Source organism: Plasmodium vinckei, assembly GCF_900681995.1.
Source record: "Plasmodium vinckei vinckei genome assembly, chromosome: PVVCY_11".
NCBI lineage: Eukaryota > Apicomplexa > Aconoidasida > Haemosporida > Plasmodiidae > Plasmodium > Plasmodium vinckei.
In genome coordinates this window covers 458,295-480,591 of record NC_051303.1, presented here as the reverse complement: position 1 = coordinate 480,591, position 22,297 = coordinate 458,295, and the positions used below count along the sequence as shown (strand labels likewise).

General features: G+C 21.6%; 9 protein-coding genes across 9 annotated transcripts; 4 read left to right on the top strand and 5 right to left on the bottom strand.

Annotated features, from left to right (window-relative positions):
- Nucleotides 1–264: 264 nt before the first annotated feature.
- On the bottom strand, nt 265–1,888 carry PVVCY_1101310 (ras-related protein Rab-1B, putative; the record flags this gene model as incomplete). Its single annotated transcript, XM_008626242.1, has 6 exons — nt 265–544; nt 752–827; nt 970–1,033; nt 1,161–1,256; nt 1,584–1,656; nt 1,875–1,888. 6 exons carry the CDS (start codon nt 1,886–1,888, stop codon nt 265–267), a joined length of 603 nt encoding a protein of 200 aa, XP_008624464.1.
- A 2,194-nt stretch (nt 1,889–4,082) lies between these two features.
- PVVCY_1101300 (conserved Plasmodium protein, unknown function) lies at nt 4,083–6,750 on the top strand (the record flags this gene model as incomplete). The annotated part of the gene is made up of 4 exons (XM_008626243.1): nt 4,083–6,056; nt 6,184–6,318; nt 6,405–6,581; nt 6,670–6,750. The coding sequence occupies 4 exons, from the start codon at nt 4,083–4,085 to the stop codon at nt 6,748–6,750; spliced, it is 2,367 nt and encodes a 788-aa protein (XP_008624465.1).
- PVVCY_1101290 (conserved Plasmodium protein, unknown function) lies at nt 6,747–9,617 on the bottom strand (the record flags this gene model as incomplete). The annotated part of the gene is made up of 9 exons (XM_037634524.1): nt 6,747–6,889; nt 7,077–7,124; nt 7,247–7,304; nt 7,383–7,552; nt 7,649–7,728; nt 7,813–7,928; nt 8,032–8,122; nt 8,266–9,380; nt 9,507–9,617. 9 exons carry the CDS (start codon nt 9,615–9,617, stop codon nt 6,747–6,749), a joined length of 1,932 nt encoding a protein of 643 aa, XP_037490616.1.
- A 686-nt stretch (nt 9,618–10,303) lies between these two features.
- PVVCY_1101280 (conserved Plasmodium protein, unknown function) lies at nt 10,304–10,978 on the bottom strand (the record flags this gene model as incomplete). The annotated part of the gene is made up of 1 exon (XM_008626245.1): nt 10,304–10,978. One exon carries the CDS (start codon nt 10,976–10,978, stop codon nt 10,304–10,306), a length of 675 nt encoding a protein of 224 aa, XP_008624467.1.
- Nucleotides 10,979–12,566: 1,588 nt separating this feature from the next.
- Nucleotides 12,567–13,349, top strand: PVVCY_1101270 (CDK-activating kinase assembly factor, putative; the record flags this gene model as incomplete). The annotated part of the gene is made up of 1 exon (XM_008626246.1): nt 12,567–13,349. One exon carries the CDS (start codon nt 12,567–12,569, stop codon nt 13,347–13,349), a length of 783 nt encoding a protein of 260 aa, XP_008624468.1.
- Nucleotides 13,350–14,461: 1,112 nt separating this feature from the next.
- Nucleotides 14,462–16,333, top strand: PVVCY_1101260 (glutathione synthetase, putative; the record flags this gene model as incomplete). The annotated part of the gene is made up of 1 exon (XM_008626247.1): nt 14,462–16,333. One exon carries the CDS (start codon nt 14,462–14,464, stop codon nt 16,331–16,333), a length of 1,872 nt encoding a protein of 623 aa, XP_008624469.1.
- Nucleotides 16,334–17,036: 703 nt separating this feature from the next.
- Nucleotides 17,037–17,621, top strand: PVVCY_1101250 (conserved Plasmodium protein, unknown function; the record flags this gene model as incomplete). Its single annotated transcript, XM_008626248.1, has 2 exons — nt 17,037–17,350; nt 17,546–17,621. 2 exons carry the CDS (start codon nt 17,037–17,039, stop codon nt 17,619–17,621), a joined length of 390 nt encoding a protein of 129 aa, XP_008624470.1.
- A 108-nt stretch (nt 17,622–17,729) lies between these two features.
- Nucleotides 17,730–18,641, bottom strand: PVVCY_1101240 (prefoldin subunit 6, putative; the record flags this gene model as incomplete). The annotated part of the gene is made up of 5 exons (XM_008626249.1): nt 17,730–17,777; nt 17,893–17,953; nt 18,049–18,173; nt 18,310–18,380; nt 18,587–18,641. 5 exons carry the CDS (start codon nt 18,639–18,641, stop codon nt 17,730–17,732), a joined length of 360 nt encoding a protein of 119 aa, XP_008624471.1.
- Nucleotides 18,642–19,322: 681 nt separating this feature from the next.
- On the bottom strand, nt 19,323–21,221 carry PVVCY_1101230 (conserved Plasmodium protein, unknown function; the record flags this gene model as incomplete). Its single annotated transcript, XM_008626250.2, has 1 exon — nt 19,323–21,221. One exon carries the CDS (start codon nt 21,219–21,221, stop codon nt 19,323–19,325), a length of 1,899 nt encoding a protein of 632 aa, XP_008624472.2.
- Between the last annotated feature and the right edge of the window lie 1,076 nt (nt 21,222–22,297).

The window sequence follows — 22,297 nt, the reverse complement described above, 5'->3', positions numbered from 1 at the left end:
ATCATTTAAAAACTCATATATGAGTAAAATGAACAGATTAGAAATATATAAATAATAATTACATGTTAAGGTGCTAAAACATAGGGAATCCTAAAATACACCAAAAAAACAAGGAAAAAAAAAACAAGAAAAAAAACAAGGAAGATGAAATATGTGATTATATTTTTCTAAAATTTTCCTGCTTTATTTTATTATTTATTTATTACTTCAATTGTTAATTATATATTAAGCATAATAATATGTATATTTACTTATATATATATATTAACAACACTTTTTCTTATTATCCTTAATTGGTTTTGCATTTAAGTTTATGTTTGTTCTTCCTTTTTGTTGATTTTCAAGTTGTGATTTATTTTTTATTTCATATGCCATTGTTTTAAATGCTTGTTCAACATTATGAGATATTTTTGCTGATGTTTCTAAAAATTGAATATTGCAACTTTCAGCTAGCTCTTTTCCTTCTTCATAGCTTACATTTCTGTCATTTTTTAAATCAATTTTGTTTCCTATTAAAATCTTTTGAACATCTTCCGATGCATATCTAAAAAAAAGTTGAATTAAGTAAAACATATAAAAAATCCATTTATTTGTTTTATTCGCATGAATTGTGCAGGTAATAATGAAACCATTTTTTGGGCACTATTAAAGAATGTAAAAATGTATTTTTCTCCGCTCTTCTATCTAGCTAGTTATCTAACTAACTACATACATATGCATGTACACGTGTGTAGTGAAAATTTAAGCGTACTTTTCTATTTCGATGATCCAGTTTTTGACATTATTAAAGCTATCTCTATCGGTTACATCGTATACTATTATTATACCTGAACGGTTCAGAAAAAAAAAAATATACATCAAATTTTAGCTGAACAAATCATACAAATTTGTATGCACCACAATTTTGTGCGTGTGTGTGTGTGTGTACATAAACATTTGCTAGCTTCATAAAAATTTAAAAAAACAAACCTTGTGCTCCCCTATAATATGAGGATGTTATGGTTCTAAACCTTTCCTGTCCCGCTGTGTCCCACTGAATTATTAAAAACAAGAAAAAAATATACATGTTTATTATATGTTTAGCTAGTTATTTTAGTGTATATTCTGCATTAACATTAGCGCAATATATTTTTTTTTATAAAAATTATATATTGTATTACTATTTGAAGTTTTATAATTTTATCATCAATTTCTATTGTTTTAATTTTGAAGTCAACTCCTATTGTACTAATGTAGCTATCTGTGTATGTATCATCCTAAAAAGGAAAATAAAAAAAAATAATTAACAGTTATATTATTTGGAGCTAAATAATGGTATGACATGCATATGTTTATCAATGTGTAGATTATGTGTATTGCATGCTTAAATATATAAGTCTTTATTTGTGTTAAAAGTGTATTGTTAGTTTTGAGTTTGTAATATAATTTTTCCAATATGTTTATAAACCCTCTATTTCATTTATTTTTTTCTTTCACATGCTTTCTTCTTTTATCACGTAATAATAAACAATATTATCACATTGCAATAATGAATATATGGATATACATATATATATTTGTTAAATTTTTTAAAGTTTGGTTACAGCAAAACGAAGGAGTAAACAAGATTTTCCAACACCACTATCCCCAATTAATAAAATTTTAAATAAGCTATCACTGTAATAAAAAAAAAAATTATAGTTATTTGCAACAGTATTATGAATGTATTATAGCATTTGCAAGCATATAATATGTGTTTGATATTATAATATATATGGGCGTGCATGTATTATATATTATGTAAATTTCTGGAATATATTGTGGTATAATACTTATATAATATATGTGCATATTATGTTTGTAAAATTATAATTCTCCATTTTCAAAAAACTTACTAGCTATCATTCATTTTGGATAGGAAAAATTCTATATTATTAATAATATAAAAATATATAATAACAAAAAAAAAAGGAATAATTGTCAATCAACTGTAATAGTTAGAATTAATGGTAAATAAATTGGGGAAACATATAAAATAAAATAATATATATATCAATATAAGAATAAAAATTAAGGTAAAATGAAAATTTATAAAAACATAAAGAATATAAAATAAAATTGCTAATTATATGATAGGTTTATTCATCTATATTAAAATAATGATAAGAAAAAAAATCATTGTATTATTACGTATTTTAATGTATTATTATGCGTATGTATAAATTTATGTTAAACTTTTATGTATGCATATTATATTATGTATATATATTTGTTTATATAATAATTAATATATGAAAAAAAAATTATATAATATATTATGAACATGTTCATAAAAAAAAAAAATAAAAAATAATAATATTATAATAAAATAAAATGAAACAAGAAATTGTGGTAAAATGAAAGAAAAATACAAATATATGATATAATAATAAAAGATTTTAAAGATAATAACATTAAAAAAAATTAATAAAATATAAAGATATTTTTTTAAGAGTGCTAGTTCTAGATTTACACGAATAATTTTGATACATTTACATAAAAAAGAAAATGTTGAAAATGGTTGAAAATGCTTAATAAAATAAAATATGAGAAAAACTTCAAATAAAATTATATATAGTAACAAAATCACTGTAATGATAATATTGCAGTACACTGTTTAATAATTGTGAAATATGGTGAAATAAAATGGGAAAGAAAAATGGTATTATATAAACACACACAAAAGAGAGATTATATTTAGTGTGATTTATTTTTAGTATAATAAAATAGCTGTATATTTTTAAATTATATATGTGTTTACTTTATAAACTATAATTAGGTTGATCCATTTTGAACAACTTCTTTTATTAATATGTTATGTATAATACATAGTACGTATTATATATAACTTCTTAGACTATATTAAATAGTTTTATATTTACACATGTAAAAGAACAACACACCATTAAATTAATGGCTATTTAAATTGCGGCTAAAATTTTGATAACGTCATTGTGCTATAACAAAAGTATATATACACAATGTTAAGAATAAAAGTAGGTTAATCCAATATTAGGATATCTATCTATGGATATTTATATGTTTGTCTATATATGCATGAGGTAATGTAACTCTTTATGAACTTTTACACTCATAAAATGAAGTGTAACTAATGATAATATTTGAATATACAATTTTTATTTAAAAAATTATAAGACGATACATAAAAATTTAATGTAATACTTTATGTTTGAATGGGGTACATTATGTATTTCATACTAATTATATTTGCTTGTAATTATATTTATGGCTAGTCATGGTCTTATTATAAATAATTCAAATATGTTTTAAAATCGAGAGAGATAATGTTCCGATTTTTTAAATTATACCGGTTTTCCTTATTATTGTACACACATAATAATAAACATGTTTTATCATTTAAAAAATTAATATTAATGATTTGTAAAAAAAAAAAATAAATAATTACAAAATGGTGATAGCATAAATAATAGGATTTCTACAAGCCATCAAATAAGTGAAAAACACATTTAAAGAGAAAAAAAAATATAAAAAATGATGCATATTTTTTTTTACAATTTTTGAGTGTCGTTATTTTGGAATATATTTCTTAGAGTAAATTTCTCAAAATGAATAATTATATATATAAAAAAATTGAATGTTAATATGGATATATTTTTTTTTCAATTTAATTTTTTCTTTTTATAATTATAAAAGTATTAACCTATTTATGGCTCTACTGATTAATAAGGTGAATAGCGGGACCTACCTTCCCTTTTTTTCTCTATATATTATAAACATTTATAGAGTATCTATTTATTTTTGTTTTTAATAATTATGAGGGAAAAGGGCTAGTTTGGCAGTTTATAAAAAATTTTTTTTAACAAAATAGTAGGGATATACTAACAAAATAGTAGGGGCATACTAACGATAAGAAGTGGTACCAGTGCATATAGATTTATTTCTTTTTAGAAATATGCGGATTTACTACTATTCATTAAAATAGTTTAGCACTGATTTGTAAGCATAAAGAGTTTTTCATCAGTTTCAGGGTTTGAAAAAAAAATCAGTCGTACACCGTCCTTTTTTTATGGTATCTATATCTGATGGAGAAATACAAACTGTTTTTAAATGAAATCAAAGAAGAAAATATAAAGATTGGGAAAAAGATAATATTTGTAAATAATAGAACAAAATATAAACAGACAAATGGAATAAAAATCGAATACAATAAATATTTTATAGATAGTTATGAAAAGGAGAAAGAGAAAAATGTGTATAAATATTATAAACACAAAATATTAAATAGTAAAAAAAAAAAATTATATTTAAACAATGATTTTCCATATTTTGAAATATATAAAAATACAAATGATGCATTTAAAAATAATTTAGAAGGATATAATATTTTAAAATTGTTGAATAATTATAATGAATTACAATTATTTGATTTGTCTTCCAAAAATGAATTAAAAAATATAAATTATTTATATAAACATTTTATAGAAATAATAATAAAAAAAAGAGACCTATACAATATTAACAACATATTAATATTAACACAAAATATAAAAAAGCTTAATTATTATAATCCATATTTTTGTAAATTAATATGTAGAGAAATATGTTTAGATATTTATAAAATAAAAAGTCTAGATAAAATAACAGGATTTATAGATTTTTTAATGCATTTTAATATATTCAATTTTTATTACTTAAATAAAATTTATAAATATATTATATATTTAATATTGGATAGTAACAAATTGAAACTCAATACAAATAATATAATAAATCGAAACTGTTTGAAAGACACAAATATAGAAATAATTGTAGAACAAAATGAAGATGTCATAGAACAAACATCAAATAATGACAAAACAGATAATGAGTTTTTACTTATTGAGCCTAATGATATAATTATTCTATCTAAATCATTTTGCAAATATAAATATTTTGATATAGATTTATTAATATTAAAATTATATGTGTGTAATCATAATAAATACCCCAATTTAAGACAACCAAATGTATTATATTACTTATCAAAATTATGTAATCATTATATTTTTATAAATAAAAATTACACATCACATTTGTTGTCAAATATTTGTAAGCATGTTATAAATGATAATAATAATTATTCCAATTTAAATGATAGAATTTTACTATTAAAAGGTTTTTATAATATTTGTAAATTTTATAAAAATACCCTCGATTTTAGCATGTACAATATTATTATTAACAATTTAAATAGTTCAAATAAAAATGAGCTTTTAAAAGACAATTCAAGCACTCAAGAATGGGAAGAGACACCGAATTATATCTTATCAGTAAACAAAAAAAAGTACAAAAAACAAAACAGCAATCCAAATGAAATTAACAAGAATGAAACAGCCATGTCGAAAAATATGGAAGAAAATGAGGTATATAATTCTGTACAAAATGAAAGTTGTAATAGTAAGCTCTCTTCTTTAATTAGTCCCATACAATTATATTCATTTTATGGGGATACTGATATAAATTTAAAAAAGCATAAAATAAATTGTGGTGATACCGTTTTGGGCAATTTAAAAAATATAGATAGACAACATTTGGTAGACAATACAGTATATACTATATTTGACAAAATTAAATATATTACATTATTTATTGAGTTAAAAATATTGTCTATATTCCCTTTTAAGAAAAAAAATATAGCTGAAATAAGTTTTTTAAAAAGAAAAAATTTTGAAAGAGATAGTGATAAAAATATTTATAAATATATTTCACAAAATATAAGTAAAAAACAAAGTGATTATATAGAACATATACTAAAAATAAATAAAGAAGAAGAAAAAGAATTTGATGATTCAAATATGGATTTTTTATTTTATTTAAATTATAAAAATTTTAAAAATGATAAACAATATTTAGGAGAGTCAAAAAGAGAGGAGAATGAAAATGAGAAGGCAGTAAAAACATATGATGTTACTTCAGAAGATATTGATAATTATATAAAAAATAAAAAAAATATTCAATTTAATTTAAATGATGATACTTATTATTCTCATATATTTTCTCATTTATCTTCTATACAGGTTTGAAAAAAAAAAAAAAAAAATTACTATTGCACACAAACTTTTGGCTAGATTTTATTAATTTTTTATTAGCTAGCTATTATAGCCAAAATACATGTCAACAATTTTATTATTTTTTTTTTAACAGATTAGTAAAATAGAAGAAGAAATAATAGAAAAATGTCTTAATGATTTACTTTCTTTTAAAAGATATCTGCAAATTTTTGATGTGAATGACATTGCTGAGTTGTTCTATTGTGTAACTGTCTTTCAGATTATTCAGGTTAGACAATATAAAATGGAAATAAAAAAAAAAAAAATTATAATAATAAAATAAAAAATATATGTCCCTTTTTTGTGTGTGTGCAGGGCTCCCAATCAGGTACAATAGTAAAAAACAAATACGGATATTCCAGAATAAAAAACAAAAATCAAAACGAGGAACTATATAGAACATTGTCCGATATTATAATTAAGAAAGTTATTAACATGAAGGAAGAAAATTTATACAAAGTAATTTTATCCTGTGCAAACACTGCTTATTCGGTAAAATAAAAATGGAAATAAAAAAAAAAATATGTACAAACATGTAGAAATGTAAAAAAATTATTAATTTTTATTCTTCACTTTTTAGGACGTTTACTTGAATCATTTTTTAAAAAATTTTAATAGACATATAAAATTTAGTAAGATGAGAAAATATATAAATTGTTAAGAACTTAACATAATTAAATTTTTCGATTGAAGAATATAATCAGCTGAAAATTGTGTATTCGCATGTACAATTTTTGTTTTAGAATAATTTGATTTAAAAAAAATATGAATTTCTCCAGCTAGCTGTTTTAACATTTTTTCTGACCAAAAAAAAAATATATAATTATGTGGCAAATAGATAGAAGCTTTGTAAGGCAAAATATTAAGATAAAGATGCGTAGTTCCACAAAATGTGAAAAGTTTTAAGAATGTATAAAGCTGCTTTTTTTATTTTGCTTATATATAGTCAAATGAAATAAAGCAAAATAATTTTTCTAAAATAGCTACCTGTATAGCTAGCTTGTATCGTTCCGTTTAGCACTGCTGGAGACTCTCCTTTTGAAAAAAAAAAAAAAAAAGTGTACATATTTTTTGTTTGTGTAAAATGTGGATGTTTGTATGACAAACAATTTGTTGTTTTCTTTTTGTATAAAATATATATATTTTTTTTTCATTACTTGCAAAGTTAGGAAATATCCATTTTATTTCTTTTTTATTATCAAAGTGGATTTTCCCCTAAAAAATTTAGACAAAAATATAATTTTATTTATATTATCATAAATTTTTAAACTTTTAAGAATATATTTTTCTTACGAAATTGCATTTTAAAGTATGATCAATAATATCAAAAGGAAAGGGGAGTCTAAAAAATAAATATTCATCTCCCTTTTGTTTCATTTGGGAATATGCCCAATGGTTATTCCTTTGTAGTGTTATATTTATTTCTAAATTTTTTTCATTTAATAGTTTAGTTTTATATGAGCCTAAGAATGATTATAAAAAAGGGGGTGTATTACTTTACTGTTTAATTATTTTTGCTTTATTCTTTCCATTTTTTATAGCAATACCAAAAAAAGGACTTGGCAAATTTTTATAATAATAAGTAATTATGTTGCTGGTTGGATGTTTGCACGGATATTGTATCTTTAGACTTTTCCCCCTACATTGTAAAGTAGTGTAAGAGTGTGTATGCTTATGTATGTATATTCTTTTTTTTTCTTTTTTTTCCTTTTTTTTTTTATACCTTTTTTCAAGGATTGCAAAATTGGCAGCATATATATCGCAATCTTCACTATTTAGCTCGACTACCATATTTATGTCCAAGAATTTTTCCTCCTCATGTTTTAATATGATCTCTCCCTAAAGGAATAAAATTTTTAAGTTAATAAATATAGGCATGTTGTATTAATGCATATATTTCAAAATTATAAGTAAACAAATTAAAGTAAAATTTTTTGAAAACCTTTATTTTTGTGTCATTATTTTGAGAGGTTGTTATAAAGCAGGTTATTTCTTCCTTTATTGTTATGAATGGAGTAGTGTGTGCATTTTTTCTAAAATAAAAAAAAAAAAAAAACATGTGTAGAATAATGTAGTAGGCTTCCAACCAATCAACATCATGTCTATATAAATAAAAAAAAATGTTTAAATTATGATTTTTCAAACATTTTATCATTTTTATTTGGTGATAACTTACTCATATAGATATATAGGGGTATAGATTTGAATATTTTCTTTATTATTTTTGGAATGTTCATGTGCTTCTAATTTATTTATTAATATTTTTTTATTTTTTTCAAAATATATAGAATAATTATAAAAGAAAAAAAGATATAATGAATAAAAATGATTGGGTCTATTTTTATCAGTTAAATTGTTTTTTTTATTAATAATGTTAAAAAAATTTTGTAGTAACTTAAAAAAATTATATTTTGTTTCTTCATCTATAAGCATTACATTTTTATAATTAACAAAAGGGGGTTTAGTATTTATATATAATACATTGTTTGATATTTTACTTAATAGGTTATGAGACTGTTCACTATTTGGTTTGTCAATATCAACTATTTCTTCTTTACTAGTTTTATCTTGTAAATTTGTTGAGGTATAGACATACTGTGTAATATCCCTAAGGTTAGGAACAAAATTAGTAGAGCGTGGGTTGTCTATTTTTATATTTTTTTTTCCATAAATATTGTTAGTATCTTTTCTAATAAAATAATTTTTTATATCATTTAATTTATTTTCATTAATTATTAAATTTTTATTATTTGTTAAATATAAATAATCATAAAATATGGACATATTATTGTCTAAAATATCTTCAGATTTATACATATCAGTTTTCATGTAATTAAAAAAATTATTTAAATTTACAACCCGACCATATGGTATTATATTTGCTATATAATAATCTAACTTGTTTTTTAATTTATGTATAATATAATTATTATTTTTATAAAAATGTTGATCATATTTTATTGTTATATTTTTAATATAATTTAATAAATCATTTATAAAATTGTAATAAAATAATTTTATACTATTATTTTTTATTACACATATATTAGTTGTCTTATTATTTGTATGATCAATTAATAATAAAATAACAACTATAAATTTTCCTTTTTTTTTTAGTAAAAATGGATATAATATTTTATTTTTAATATGAATTTTGTGACAACTTATTGTTTTATTTAAATCAAGAAAATTATCATATTCCCATATCTCATCATTTTCTTTATCAACAATTTGGCTTTTTATTAGGTATTCTACATTTTTTAATTTCAGTATGTTTACATAATCTACATTCTGTGAAGTTATTTAAAAAAAAAAGACAACAACGGATGTAGTAAGATATATAGGTATGTACATGTTTATATTTTTGTTTTCTTAATTGGTAGCACTCATAGAGAGTACTACAAATTTGGGTCTTACTTGCAAACTCCTAGCACAAACTTCGATGTTAAGAAATATTTTGGTGTATATCAAATTCGAGCCAGTTGCGGATGAATTAAACAAGTATAATGCCCTAATCCCATTATTCATGTTGAAAAAATATAATAAATTTGATTAAACATTTTTTTGTCTCTCTTTTTAAATTATACATATATATATATACACATTTTATGTTCTTGTTAAATAGTGAAAAAGATTAACCATCGAAGGGGAAAACAAAAAAAATAAAATTCTCAACACGAAATAATTAAATAATAATAAGGAATAGCACAATGTAGGCAAAAAAATTGAGGTGCTAGAGATACATGAATAAATAAGCAAGCATAAGTATGTGTAAGTTTGTTACGTTTATAAAAATATAATGAACATACATAAAAAAAACTATAGTCGTAGTATATTTAAAACAGTGAAAAACACAAAACAATTATACATATATTATTACATAAAAAATCACAATAAAATAAATATGGAAAAATTCGCATTGCATATGCATATAAATCATAAATGTATATTTACACATGCGAATTTGTTTAAAAAAAATATAATCCAATGTTGAATAAACAAAAAAAATTATTAAAAAAAATATCATATCAAAAGGAATGGTATCATGAAGTTAGTAAAAAATTTATGGGTTATTATATCGAATCATATTTACTGCCTTTGATTTCTTTGGTTAAATTTTGCAGTTTCATCAGTGGCAATAGTGAAAATAATAATAAGCATGGATTAGTTGGTAGGAAAAAAAAAAATTATTTATATCATTTTATTGTAGAATTTTAATTCATACTAAATATAGAATTAAAAAATCGAAATAAATTTTTTTTAAGGGAAGGGGGTTGTTCTGAATATTTTTCTTCATTGATTTTATTATCTTTGGGAGGTTGATGAGAATTATTATTGAGCATGTGTATGTAGGTAGTTTTGTTTGTTTTGGTAATATTAGTGGGTTCTTCATCATTTTGATAATCTGATAAATTATTAAATTCAAGATTATAAACTGTAGTTTGTTTTTTTTTTTTTTTCATTTGTTCATTCATTTCATTTATATAAAAACATATATTACATATAAATATATTTTCATTTTTATTACAATAATTGGTTGTTCTATTATTTATTTGGATTGTCTTGTTCATATTATTATGTGTCCCTTTTAAATTATATGGTATAGATACATTAGTTAATAACACATATCCATTGGGTTTATGATTTTTACACACACCATATTGAATTTTATTATCTATATAACAGTATATTTTTTTATAACAAATTTTTTGTTCTTTAACTTTTGATAATGAAGCGCAAGAATTTTTCCATTTAACTTGTGAATAATAATCTCTTTCTTTTGAATATATTGTCTTAGCTTTATCAGGATATGGTTGATCAATATAAGTAGCCCTATTCCCCAATTTAAGAGTATTTCTACACTCACTTGTATATCTTAATTTGTTCATTTTACAAAAGATGGTTGTACATGTGCTCTACCCCCTTAATATAATATTAAAAAAAATACGGCAAAAAAAAAAATTATTATTCAGCGTTTAAAATATAAGGCAAAAATGGATATATATAAAAGTGGTGATAATTAAAATGGTACGTCAATGCTTCCCATTCATTGGATTAAAATATTTATTTTAAATTTTCATGGTCTTTTTTTTTATTTTTTTCGTACAGTATTATAAGAAGTTAATTTTAATCAATGTCCAAAAATGAAAAAAAAATTATAACAAGTATTATTTTGAATAAAGAAGGAGAAAAAAACTTCTATAATTTTTTAATACATATAATTCATGCACATACATAATATATATTAAAAACAACTGTTATATGTAGCTAAAAGAAAGCATATTGGATTTTATTGAATGTAAAAAATATTAACAAGCAATAAAAAAAAATGTTTTTTTTTTATATATTATGAAAATTACATGAATTGTTCATAAAAAAAGTGATTATATGTGTGTTTAATTTTATGAAATATATGATTAAGATGAAAACCGTTGTGTTTCATATTACCAATTTATTACAAGATTGGTATATTTTTCAAATTTAATATAATGAACAAGACATAATTAAAATTTTCCCTTTCAAAGTGAAATAATGTTTTAGCATTAAGGTCTATAATTTTCAAACATTTATTTTGCATATTTATATATTTTTTTCCGCTTGTTCTCCTTTATTATTCAAGGGTGGTACTACATTGAAAGTAAGAAGAAAAGGTGGGGAGACCTTGAATAAATGAGCAAATTTGGATACATGTAAATTTGTTCCATGAAATAAGAAAAAAATGGAAATTGCAGTTATTGGGGTGAAACTGACAAAGAAGTAGTGTCCTCTATGCTTATTGAGAATGCATATATATATGCCCATAAATAAATTTTTTTAATCGAGCTTTTTTGGAAACTATATGAAAAGTAGCTTATTATGTAATTCTTTCATGACATTTTATTGTGATCTATAATTTTAGGGTATAAAATAAACATACCCAAAATGAAATGATATAAAAAATTAAAAAACACAAATATTTGCATAAAATTTTAGTATATAACATAATTTTATTTTCGGGGTCATAACAAATGGTGTTATCTTTAGTTTATATATGTATACATATATATTTTTTATATAGTTTACTATGGCATAGTGGTATGTATTGTAAACTAATTTTATTGAATTATCTTTTTTTTTTTCTTTGTTTATTTGTTATGTACTATTTTGAAAAAAAAAAGTAACTTTCATAATGCCTGTTATAAAATATTAAGAAAACAAGCCATGTATATTTTGGGATAAGTTTTAAAAAAAATATATATAATGTGAAATTCAATATTATGTGAATAAATATATTTATTACTAATTAGCGCGTTTTAAAGAATGGCAATAAAATATATGATAGTAGGAATGTTTTGTGGGGATTATAAATGAATGTACATAAAGCATTTATGCTTATTAATGAATACATGTTCATATATATATGCCTCATTTCAGATTTACGAAGAGGAGAAAACGTGAATGTAAAAACAATTCATATGATAAAATATATAGATCACCATGGATGAATATAAGTGTTCCTTATGTTTAGATGACATATATATAAATACTGAAAAGAAACTATTTTTATTTGACATATGTAAACATAAAATATGTGGAGAATGTTTGGAAAATCATTTGAATAAGCACAATAAGGAGCATTGTCCACGTTGTAAAATTGCAATAACAAAAAAAAATGTAGTTCCATTTGATATAGAAGAAAGAATATATTCAAACCAAAAAAATATAAGAAGTAAATTAACTGAAATATTTAATAAAAAAAGACATAATTTTCAAAATACCCCCTTATATAATAATTATTTAGAAAAGATTGAAGATATAATTTTTATGCTAACAAATGAATGTGATGAAAAAAAACGGAAAATTATCGAAGCATATATTAAAAAATATGAAAAGGAAAATATAAAATTAATAGAAGAAAATAATTCTCTTATATATGAAAATGAAAAAAAAAAAATTCATGGAATTGTTAAGGAAGAAGGAAACCTATATGAAATAATTAAACAAAGACCTATTGTAAATAAATTAAATAATGAAACATATGTCCATTCATTAGTTAAAGAAAACCCTAAATTATTTACTGAAGTTAAAGTAACTAGTATTTCTGAGTCACAGCCACAACCATTAAATCCTGCTATCAGGAATGATACGGATATACCTGTACGTAGATTTACTTCAGAAGAGGAAATTAAACAATCTGACTATTCAGGAGGATATGATATTTCTATTGTTTTTAAGAGATGTGATCAGGAATTTAATTCTACCATATATCTCAATATATAGAATTTGTGTTTGTACATGTAAAAAAAAATATATATATTCGAGCGGGATTTATTTTATGTGATTCCCTTTAAAATGACTCATTTAGCTTTATTTATTACCGAATTTGCTTTATCATTTTTACCATATTATATGGAATGTATCGTCTATTTTTTTGTATTGCTATTATAGCTATGTTTTATGCCCACTCTATTATTTATATTCCCTTGGACAATTTTGTGTTTAACCTGCATACACACATATATGCATAGTAAATATTAAATTCACAAATTTGGATAAAATGTGGATATATAATAAAATATATTGTGAAATGGCCATTGACAATTCCAATATACCATATTTTTTCACATTTTCTATCCAAATAATCGGTAGCATTCTTACTTATTCATATACTCATGCATTTCTTCTTATTTTTTTTTTTTTGTAAACTTATGTATAAAATATGAACAAGCTAGCTATAATTTCATATTGGCTAGCTCATAATAAAAATATTTTTTTTTCGAAATTTAAAGAAAATAACAAATGGAAAATAATTATTTTTAAATATTCTATTTATTCACATCATATGCTACTCGTTAGGATAAGCACCTTGCATAAAAAAAAAATAATAACAGTAAAATGTGAATTCTTTAAAATTGCTTCTTTAGGGGTTAACTAAAGAGTTATAGTAATAATATATATAATGCCTTTGTTCTGACAAAAATATGCTTATATATTTTTTCTTTTTTATTAGCTTTAAAAAAAAATAATTTAAAAAATTTTGTATTATATTACCGTATCCTGGATCTATATAATAACACCGAAAAGTTGAAGGAAAGAAAATGTAAAAATTTTTATTTTGTAAAAATATAGAAAACAAAATAAAAAAAATTATTATATACACGCATACAGGTATGTTAATACAGTTGTAGATTCCAAATAATCATTGTGAATAATAGGAAAAGGGAAGTGAAAGGAATAAATATTTTCAAACAAAATCGGATATACATTCATAAGAAAAACATAACAACTGAAAGTAGTAGCATATCTATACAAAGGGGAATGAGCATGGTTCTACTCATAATTACAAATTTTATGAAAATAAACAAAGTATATAATATATGAATACAAAAAAAATGGAAAAAGAAATAAACGATTTTTATGAGATAATTCAAAAGGAGATAACAAATTATTTCCTAGTACCAAAGGGAAAAAATGAATATTTAAGTCATGAAAGAATAAATATATTAATTCAAGATATAGTAACTTCACTAAATTGTAATGGGTATTATATTCATACAAAACCAATTAACAATGAAAAAAAAAGAATAATAAATGATAATGCAATTTTATCTTGTCCCCCTAAATTGTTTTCTTTCATATTGTTTCCCCAAAAATTAAATAAAGATTTATTAAACTTATGTAAAAAATGTACACTACTTTTTTCAGAAATTTTTGATAATATAGTTTGTGATTTACCTTTTTTATTAAGGGTATTAGAAAATGTAAAGGGGAATGATGAATTTTCTAAAAAAATAATAGACATATGTGAAAGGGTATATTTAAGTAAAGAAAATGGACGAGATATAAATAATGAGATTCGATGTATAATTGGAAGATCAGATTATATGAAGCATGATGGGAATATGGGTAATGATAGTGAAATAAAACAAATAGAATATAATACAATATCAGTTGCCTTTGGTAATTTATCAAGTATTGTTTTTGAAGCACATAAAAATATGATTAAAGAAATATATAAAGAATATTTTCCTTGTATGAATGAACAAAGTAAAGAGGAAATATTTGAAATCTTAGACAAAAAATTTGATAATAATTTTCTTGAAGGTATTGTTACCTGTATAGAGAAAGCTCATAATATTTATATTGAAAATGCTAGTAAATTTGAGAATGGCAAAAATAAAGTCATAACGATATCCATATTGTATGATGATATAAACAATTTTGATAGATATAAAACAAAAGATGAACTAAGCAAATTAGGAATTAGTCAACGATATTTTACAATAAAACAATTGGAAAACTTATTTGAAAAAAAAAAAATATTTTTAAATTACACAGATGAAACATTGAACGAGTCGATAAATAGACTCATGAATAATGCTAACAAATGTAATGAAAGAAAAATAAGACCTGGAAAATTAATGATAAATTTAAATGATGATAATGTTAATAGTGATATTGGTAATATAATTGAACAATATAAGAAAAATATTTTTGAAGTTAGTGTAATTTATTTTAGAGCCTTATATGCACCTTCACATTATAATGAGATAATGTGGGAGTTAAGGGAAATGATGGAATTTAGTGACGCTGTTAAAATTCCTTCTTTACCTTATCAGCTAGTTGGGTTAAAAAAAATTCAAATGTTATTATTAGATGATGAAATATTAAGAAAATATATTTCTATTGATTTAAATAAAAATAAAAAATCAGAAGAACAAATATTGAATGATATGAAGATGATAAAAAAAACATTTGCTTTACAAATCGATCCATCATTAAATAAACATTCAGATATTATTTCATATGCAATTAAAAATGAAGATAAATTTATATTAAAGCCACAAAGAGAAGGTGGACAAAATAATCTATATGGTAATGATGTTAAGGAAAAGTTAATGCTTTATTATAAACCAGAGGAAAAAAATAAATTATCTTTTTATGTTTTAATGGAGAAACTATTTCCATCACCATTTCCAGCTATTCATTGTAAAATAAAGGAGGCAAATAAAAATGATGAACAGAAAAATTATGAACAGAAAAATGGTTCGAATTATTGTGATAAGGAAGATACACAATTTATCGAATTTTCACTTGAGCAGTCAATTTCCGAATTTGGATTCTTTCACAACATAATTTTTTTTAAGGATAAAAATATACTAAATGAACAAAAAGGATATTTAGTTAGAACTAAAAATGTAAATGAAAACGAAGGGGGGGCTATATGTGGTATATCATCCCTGGACTCTGTTTTCTTAGTATAATATAATATTAATCAATGCAGATTAATATTATAAATGTGTAATACATTTCAATGAGAAAGTTAAACTATATTACTGTAAAAAATTATTTGTATGTATTTACAACTCTCTATTTTCACATTAACAATTTAGATGAATATTTTTCATTTTTTCATAAATTTTGTTACTTATATTAAGAGAAAATTTAAGACATATTGTTTATATTTTTTTCATGTCATTTTTTATGCCATGTTCATAGCTTTATTACACTTTCTAAATTTTACCGACATTTTTTCTGAACATTCATAATATTTTCATAAATTTTACCGATATTTTTTCTGAATGTTCATAATATTTTCATAAATTTTACTGATATATTTCCTGAACGTTCATAAAACTTTCATAAATTTTAACGTTATTTTTTTTTTTAAATTAAAATAGTCAAGCTTTCGATTTCTATATAAAACACATAAAATTGTGATGTACGGCCCCATATATGCGCATTCACGTTGTTGTTTTGGTGATAAATTTGGATATTTACCGTCTCGTATTTTTAATTTTAAGATTTTTATTTTGCATTTATCTTTATTTTTATTGGTATTGGTATTATAAATTTTTTTTATACATATGTGCAGGTACAACTTTTTTCTACATTTTTTAATTTTCCTCTTATATTCCATGAGTAGGTCATATATTTGTTTTTTATGCTTTTTTAAAACACAGTAAAATGTTTTATATAATTAAGAATGTAATACGAAACACAAAATGCGTTGACAATGTAAAGTCAAAATTCCTTTTAAATGAACTATGCTTAAAACATGAAAAGGAAATAAATCATAAATTAAGTCCCTCTAGTTACTCTCCTTCGAATTTGTTTTTTAATGACATATCAATAAACTTAGAAAATGTAAAAAATAAAGAAAATAATGTTCTCCTTTTTAATAAAGTTAGAAATGATAAGAGGCACAGAAAGCGAGCCTTTCAAAAAAGAGGGTATTGGAAGAAAATGCATTACTTTGTAAGAAAAAGTAACATGATGTGGTAAGAATAAAAAGAATAATAAAATAATAATTTATATATTTGAATAGTTTTATATAAGTTTATCTACATAGTGAACACATGAGGACATGAATTATTGTAATAAACATAGGAAGGATTGGGAATATATATACTCCCTATTTTTGTTTATAATTATTTTATCATTTTATAACTTATTATTTTTCACCATTTTTATAGCTTTGCATTTAAAGTTCAAAATATAGATTACGAAAAAATTAAAAAACTAAAAAGAGGAGAAATATATTCAAACTAAGTATAGTTTGAAATGATGAATTAACTACATTTGTTTGTTGGTTTTTTTTTTTTTGTGAAACTAAGGAAAAAGAGGAAGTCCATTTAATTTTTCAAATTATAATTAATTTTATGCTTGTGGGATGGCGATTTTCCTTTGGTTTGAATAGGCTTCCAGCTGTTAGAAAAAAAAAATGGACAAAAAATATTTATCATATTGGGATATGGAGGACCAAATTGACAAACTTATGTAACAACATGATAAGTATGTATTTTATCTTTATATGCATTACATCACTAAAAAGTTTTTTTAATTTTTCCTCCGAGTTGGTAATAACTTTTTTCCGGCTTTCACTAAAAATCGTCATAATGTTTTAAAAAATGTGTATAGTTGTTTACTTTGTTTTATTTATTTTTTCCATGCAAACTTTTTTAAAAAATGAAATTACATTTCTCCAGAGATATAATGTATCCTCCTTGTTATTGTGTCGTAACATTTTGTTTTTTCTTCACGAACTAATACTAATCCTGTTAATTTATGAAGGACAGCATCCTGTTCTAAATTTTTAACTTCCTATATATACAATAAAAAAAAATGAAAATATTATCATAAAGTTATAAGTATTAGAAAATATAATATGATGTATTATAAGTGTGCGAAAAAATCTATGGACATAGATATAGTATGTTAATACATATTTCTGGATTACCTCAAGGAGAATTTCATTTTCTACTTTTTGGGTTATTAATTCTTCTAATTGAGAATTAATTTTTTCACAACCTATAAAAATATGTCAAAAGAAATATGATTAGCATTTTTGTAAATAGAATATGTACGTGAATTGTATGTGAATTGTACATGGATTATACATGGATTATACACAAATTGATGGTTAATATTTTCTATAACATTTTGTCGTAATAATTTCAGTACGACGAATTTTCTTAGTTATTAAATTTGTATTTTTATTTTTATAATTGCTATACTTGATTTTAGGGTATTTATTTCCTTAATTAATTTGGTGATTTTATCTTGAGACATTTTGTATAAAAATAGTTTAACTTTTAAAAAAATTCAGTAAATATTGTTATTACTATTATTAGTGTGATTATTTTTTATATTATAGCTGCTTATCCTTTTCAGTGAAAATAATATATCATTCTTAAAAAGGGACTTAGGATATGTAAGTATATTTTTCAAGCTTATTTTCAATTTTATTTCTCTACAAATGTGATTAATTTATATGTACATAATACAATTTGATGGCTTAGAAGGAATAGGAAAAAGTACATGGTGAAATAAAAAAATGTTCGTAATTTATGTAAGAACAAAAAAGAAAGTGCAATTCATTTAGCTGTGCTTAATGGAAAATTTCGCCTGTTCTTTTTTTTTTTTTCAATTATTTTGTTTGTCATCTTGTTTATTTATTTTGTTTATTATTTTGTTTATTATTTTGCATATTTATTATTTTTCCTGCTGTTTTTCCTACTGTTTTTCTTATTATAATTAATTATTACAAATTGTTAGCCATGAAATGGCAAGTTTAAAAGGGAAACAAAAAAAAAGTGAATAGCATACGCTGGCAAATTGGGTAATGGAAAAGCCTTTCAACTTTTAGTATAACAAAACGATAAAAAATGATAAAAAAATGATAAAAAATGATAAAAAAATTAACAAAAAAATAACATACTCTATATAAAGCAAAAGAAAGAAAAAGATGCTTTATATTGGGCGCAAATATATATCTATATAATATGGAAAAATAAAACATTCATTAGTGTGTAATATTTGTTGGGTTGGTATTTCCTCAGAAGGTTTATAATTATTCAAATTATTGTGTTTTGATTTTTTTAAGGTAGTAAGTACTGCATTTATTTCACTGTGTATTTTTGATGACACATGCTGAGATAGATACATTGAATTTATATAATTAAAATTATTTATAAGAAATAAAAATAAATGACAATTAATTATATTTAATTTAAATAGAATATTATTTACAAACAAATATGTGTATGTAATACAAAGTAGTTGTATATTTTGGACTGACAAAAATTGAATAAACTTATTTATATCATAATTAATTTGTTCTGGTTTATTATTAAAGGGGGTTATATAATCTTTTGTTAATAAATAAAAATAGTGTAAAACAAAATTATAATATTTATGACAAGTTATATTATTTAAAGATAAAGAAAATAATAAATTTATTAATGTCTTTACAGTAATATCTTTATTATTAGTAAGGAAAAAATAAGGAATTTTTTTTTCATCTTTTTCTTCTTCCTTTATATAATTATTATTACTTGTGGTGTTGTAGAATATTTTATTTGTGAATTTGTCATGTATTTGTTTATTTTTATAAGAATTAAAATAATTTAGTTTTGATAAAAAGATATAAATAGATATGATACTAAAATGGGAATAATAATTAAATATTTGATCATATTTAATAATATTATTAATTAAATTTGACATGTATAATTTGTTTTTGTCATTTATAAAATTGTCTTCTCCTATTGCATGTTTATCAAAATGTTTATTTTTTTTTAAAACAAAAAAATTAGAAATCGAATTAATTAGCATACATATTTCTTTTTCATTGTATGTTGTCATGATTTTATTTTTTGTTTGTCTGATTAAAATGTTGATAATATTATTATTACAATAGTTGTAACAGCTTAGGGCATATAATAAAATAACTTCATATTTATTATTCTTAGAAAAAAGTGAAGTAAAATTATTGGTACTTTCTTTATGTTTATTATTATCTTGATGTGTTTGGTTTTCTTTCGAATTTGTAGTAGTATCATGTTTGACATGGGTATTAGGTGTAGTCAAATTTGTTGAATGTTTATGTTTAAATGTATTTTCATTAGGTTTAAAAGGAGGGTCATACAATTTTAAAAGTTCTGATGATATATAATTTAACATATATATAAGTTGAGATCTTTGAAAGTTATATTTATTTAAGGAGTGTAAAATAATTATAAGTTGTTTTAAGGTGTAATTATAATATTTGCTAACAATGTAATAGTTATATATATCTTGAACAATATTTATGTTTGTTATGTTACTAAGTTTGTATAAATTATTTAAAATAATACAAACACTTTTTGGATTTAACTTATAAAATAATGTATTATTATTATTATTTTTATCAAACCTATTAATTATTAATTTGTTTATTATTTTATTATTAATATTGCATTTTCCATTAGTGTCTAATAATAATGTTACATCTTGCTCATTCATAATATTTATATGGTCTTTAAAATATAATACAAATATGTTCATGATGTTTAATAGTTTTTTTTCTTTTTCTTTTTCTACTTTTTTTTTTTCTTTCATTTTTAATAATACATTCATGAGTCCTTTAAAAATTAGTATATAACTTTGATTATTATATATTTTATTTTTATAAAAGTTTGAAACAGTTTGACTTATTTTTATTGCATATTCATAATTACTTTCATTTGATAAATTAATTTTACTACCTTTATAAAAATCATAAGATATTTTTTTTAATTTTATATAATTTTCATTTCCGCTAAAGCGGGTACTACCACTACATTCTGTACGTCCATGATATAGTTTAAACATAAAATTAAACTTTTTCATTTTCTTTTCAAAAAAAATATACTAAGTTATTATGGTCATTTTGTATACTCCTATGTATGTAGTAAGATTTGTTTGATTGAGTATGTTACATTAAAAAAAGAAAAAGTAAAATAAAAAATGGCTCTACAAACTCGTAAGGTTTGATAATAAGGAAATAACAAGAAAATATATTTATATATCAAATAGGTAGTAAATACCGAGATTTATTTTTTTCATACTTTATAAGGGAATGTATTTATTTGTTTAGGAATTATTTTACAAATTCAAAGAGAGGAAACAAAATGATGTCATACAAATTGAATGTATTGATAATGTAATACATGAATGATGTAGAATCAAATATTGTAAACCCAAAATGTTTAAAAAAAAAAAAAATGTGTTTACTTTTAATTTTTACATTATCATTATTTTAAAGAGTAGAAAAAAATGAACCAAATAATTATACCTATTTAAGAATAGCATTTTTTTTTAATTTGTATAAAAATTAATGGGTATTTTGAAAGGTTTACTTAAAAGGGTGAAAAATATAAAATATCTTCTTATATAATATTTATACCTTATTGCTGTCGAACCATTTTTTCTCGCTCGAATTTTAGCATCGCATAATTATGTTAGGCCATTTATAATATTATAAATAATTTAGCTTATATATCAACTACGACAAAGTTATCACTATGCAATATTTCTTAGTAAATAATATTTTTACGGAGAGATACGAATTTTTTTTATTTATGAAAAAGTATAATATTATATGTTTATGCACTTAAAAATATATTATTGAATAAATGAAAAAAAAATTAATAAATAATATGTCATATCTTAGTAATTATTTTAAATAAATTATAAATTTGATCAAAATTTATTATCAATTTTTTTATTAATTTTATTATATTTTTTTACAAAATTTTACATTCTTTAATGGTTTATTACTTTCTCTTTCCAATGGATAAAAACAAATTAGGTTGTCATTTATATTAAGCTAATTGTAAATAATAAAGTTGTTTGCATAATCTAATCACTAACTATTTCTTATCATTCATATTCTTTTTATCAAACATCTTTTGTAAAAAAAAAAA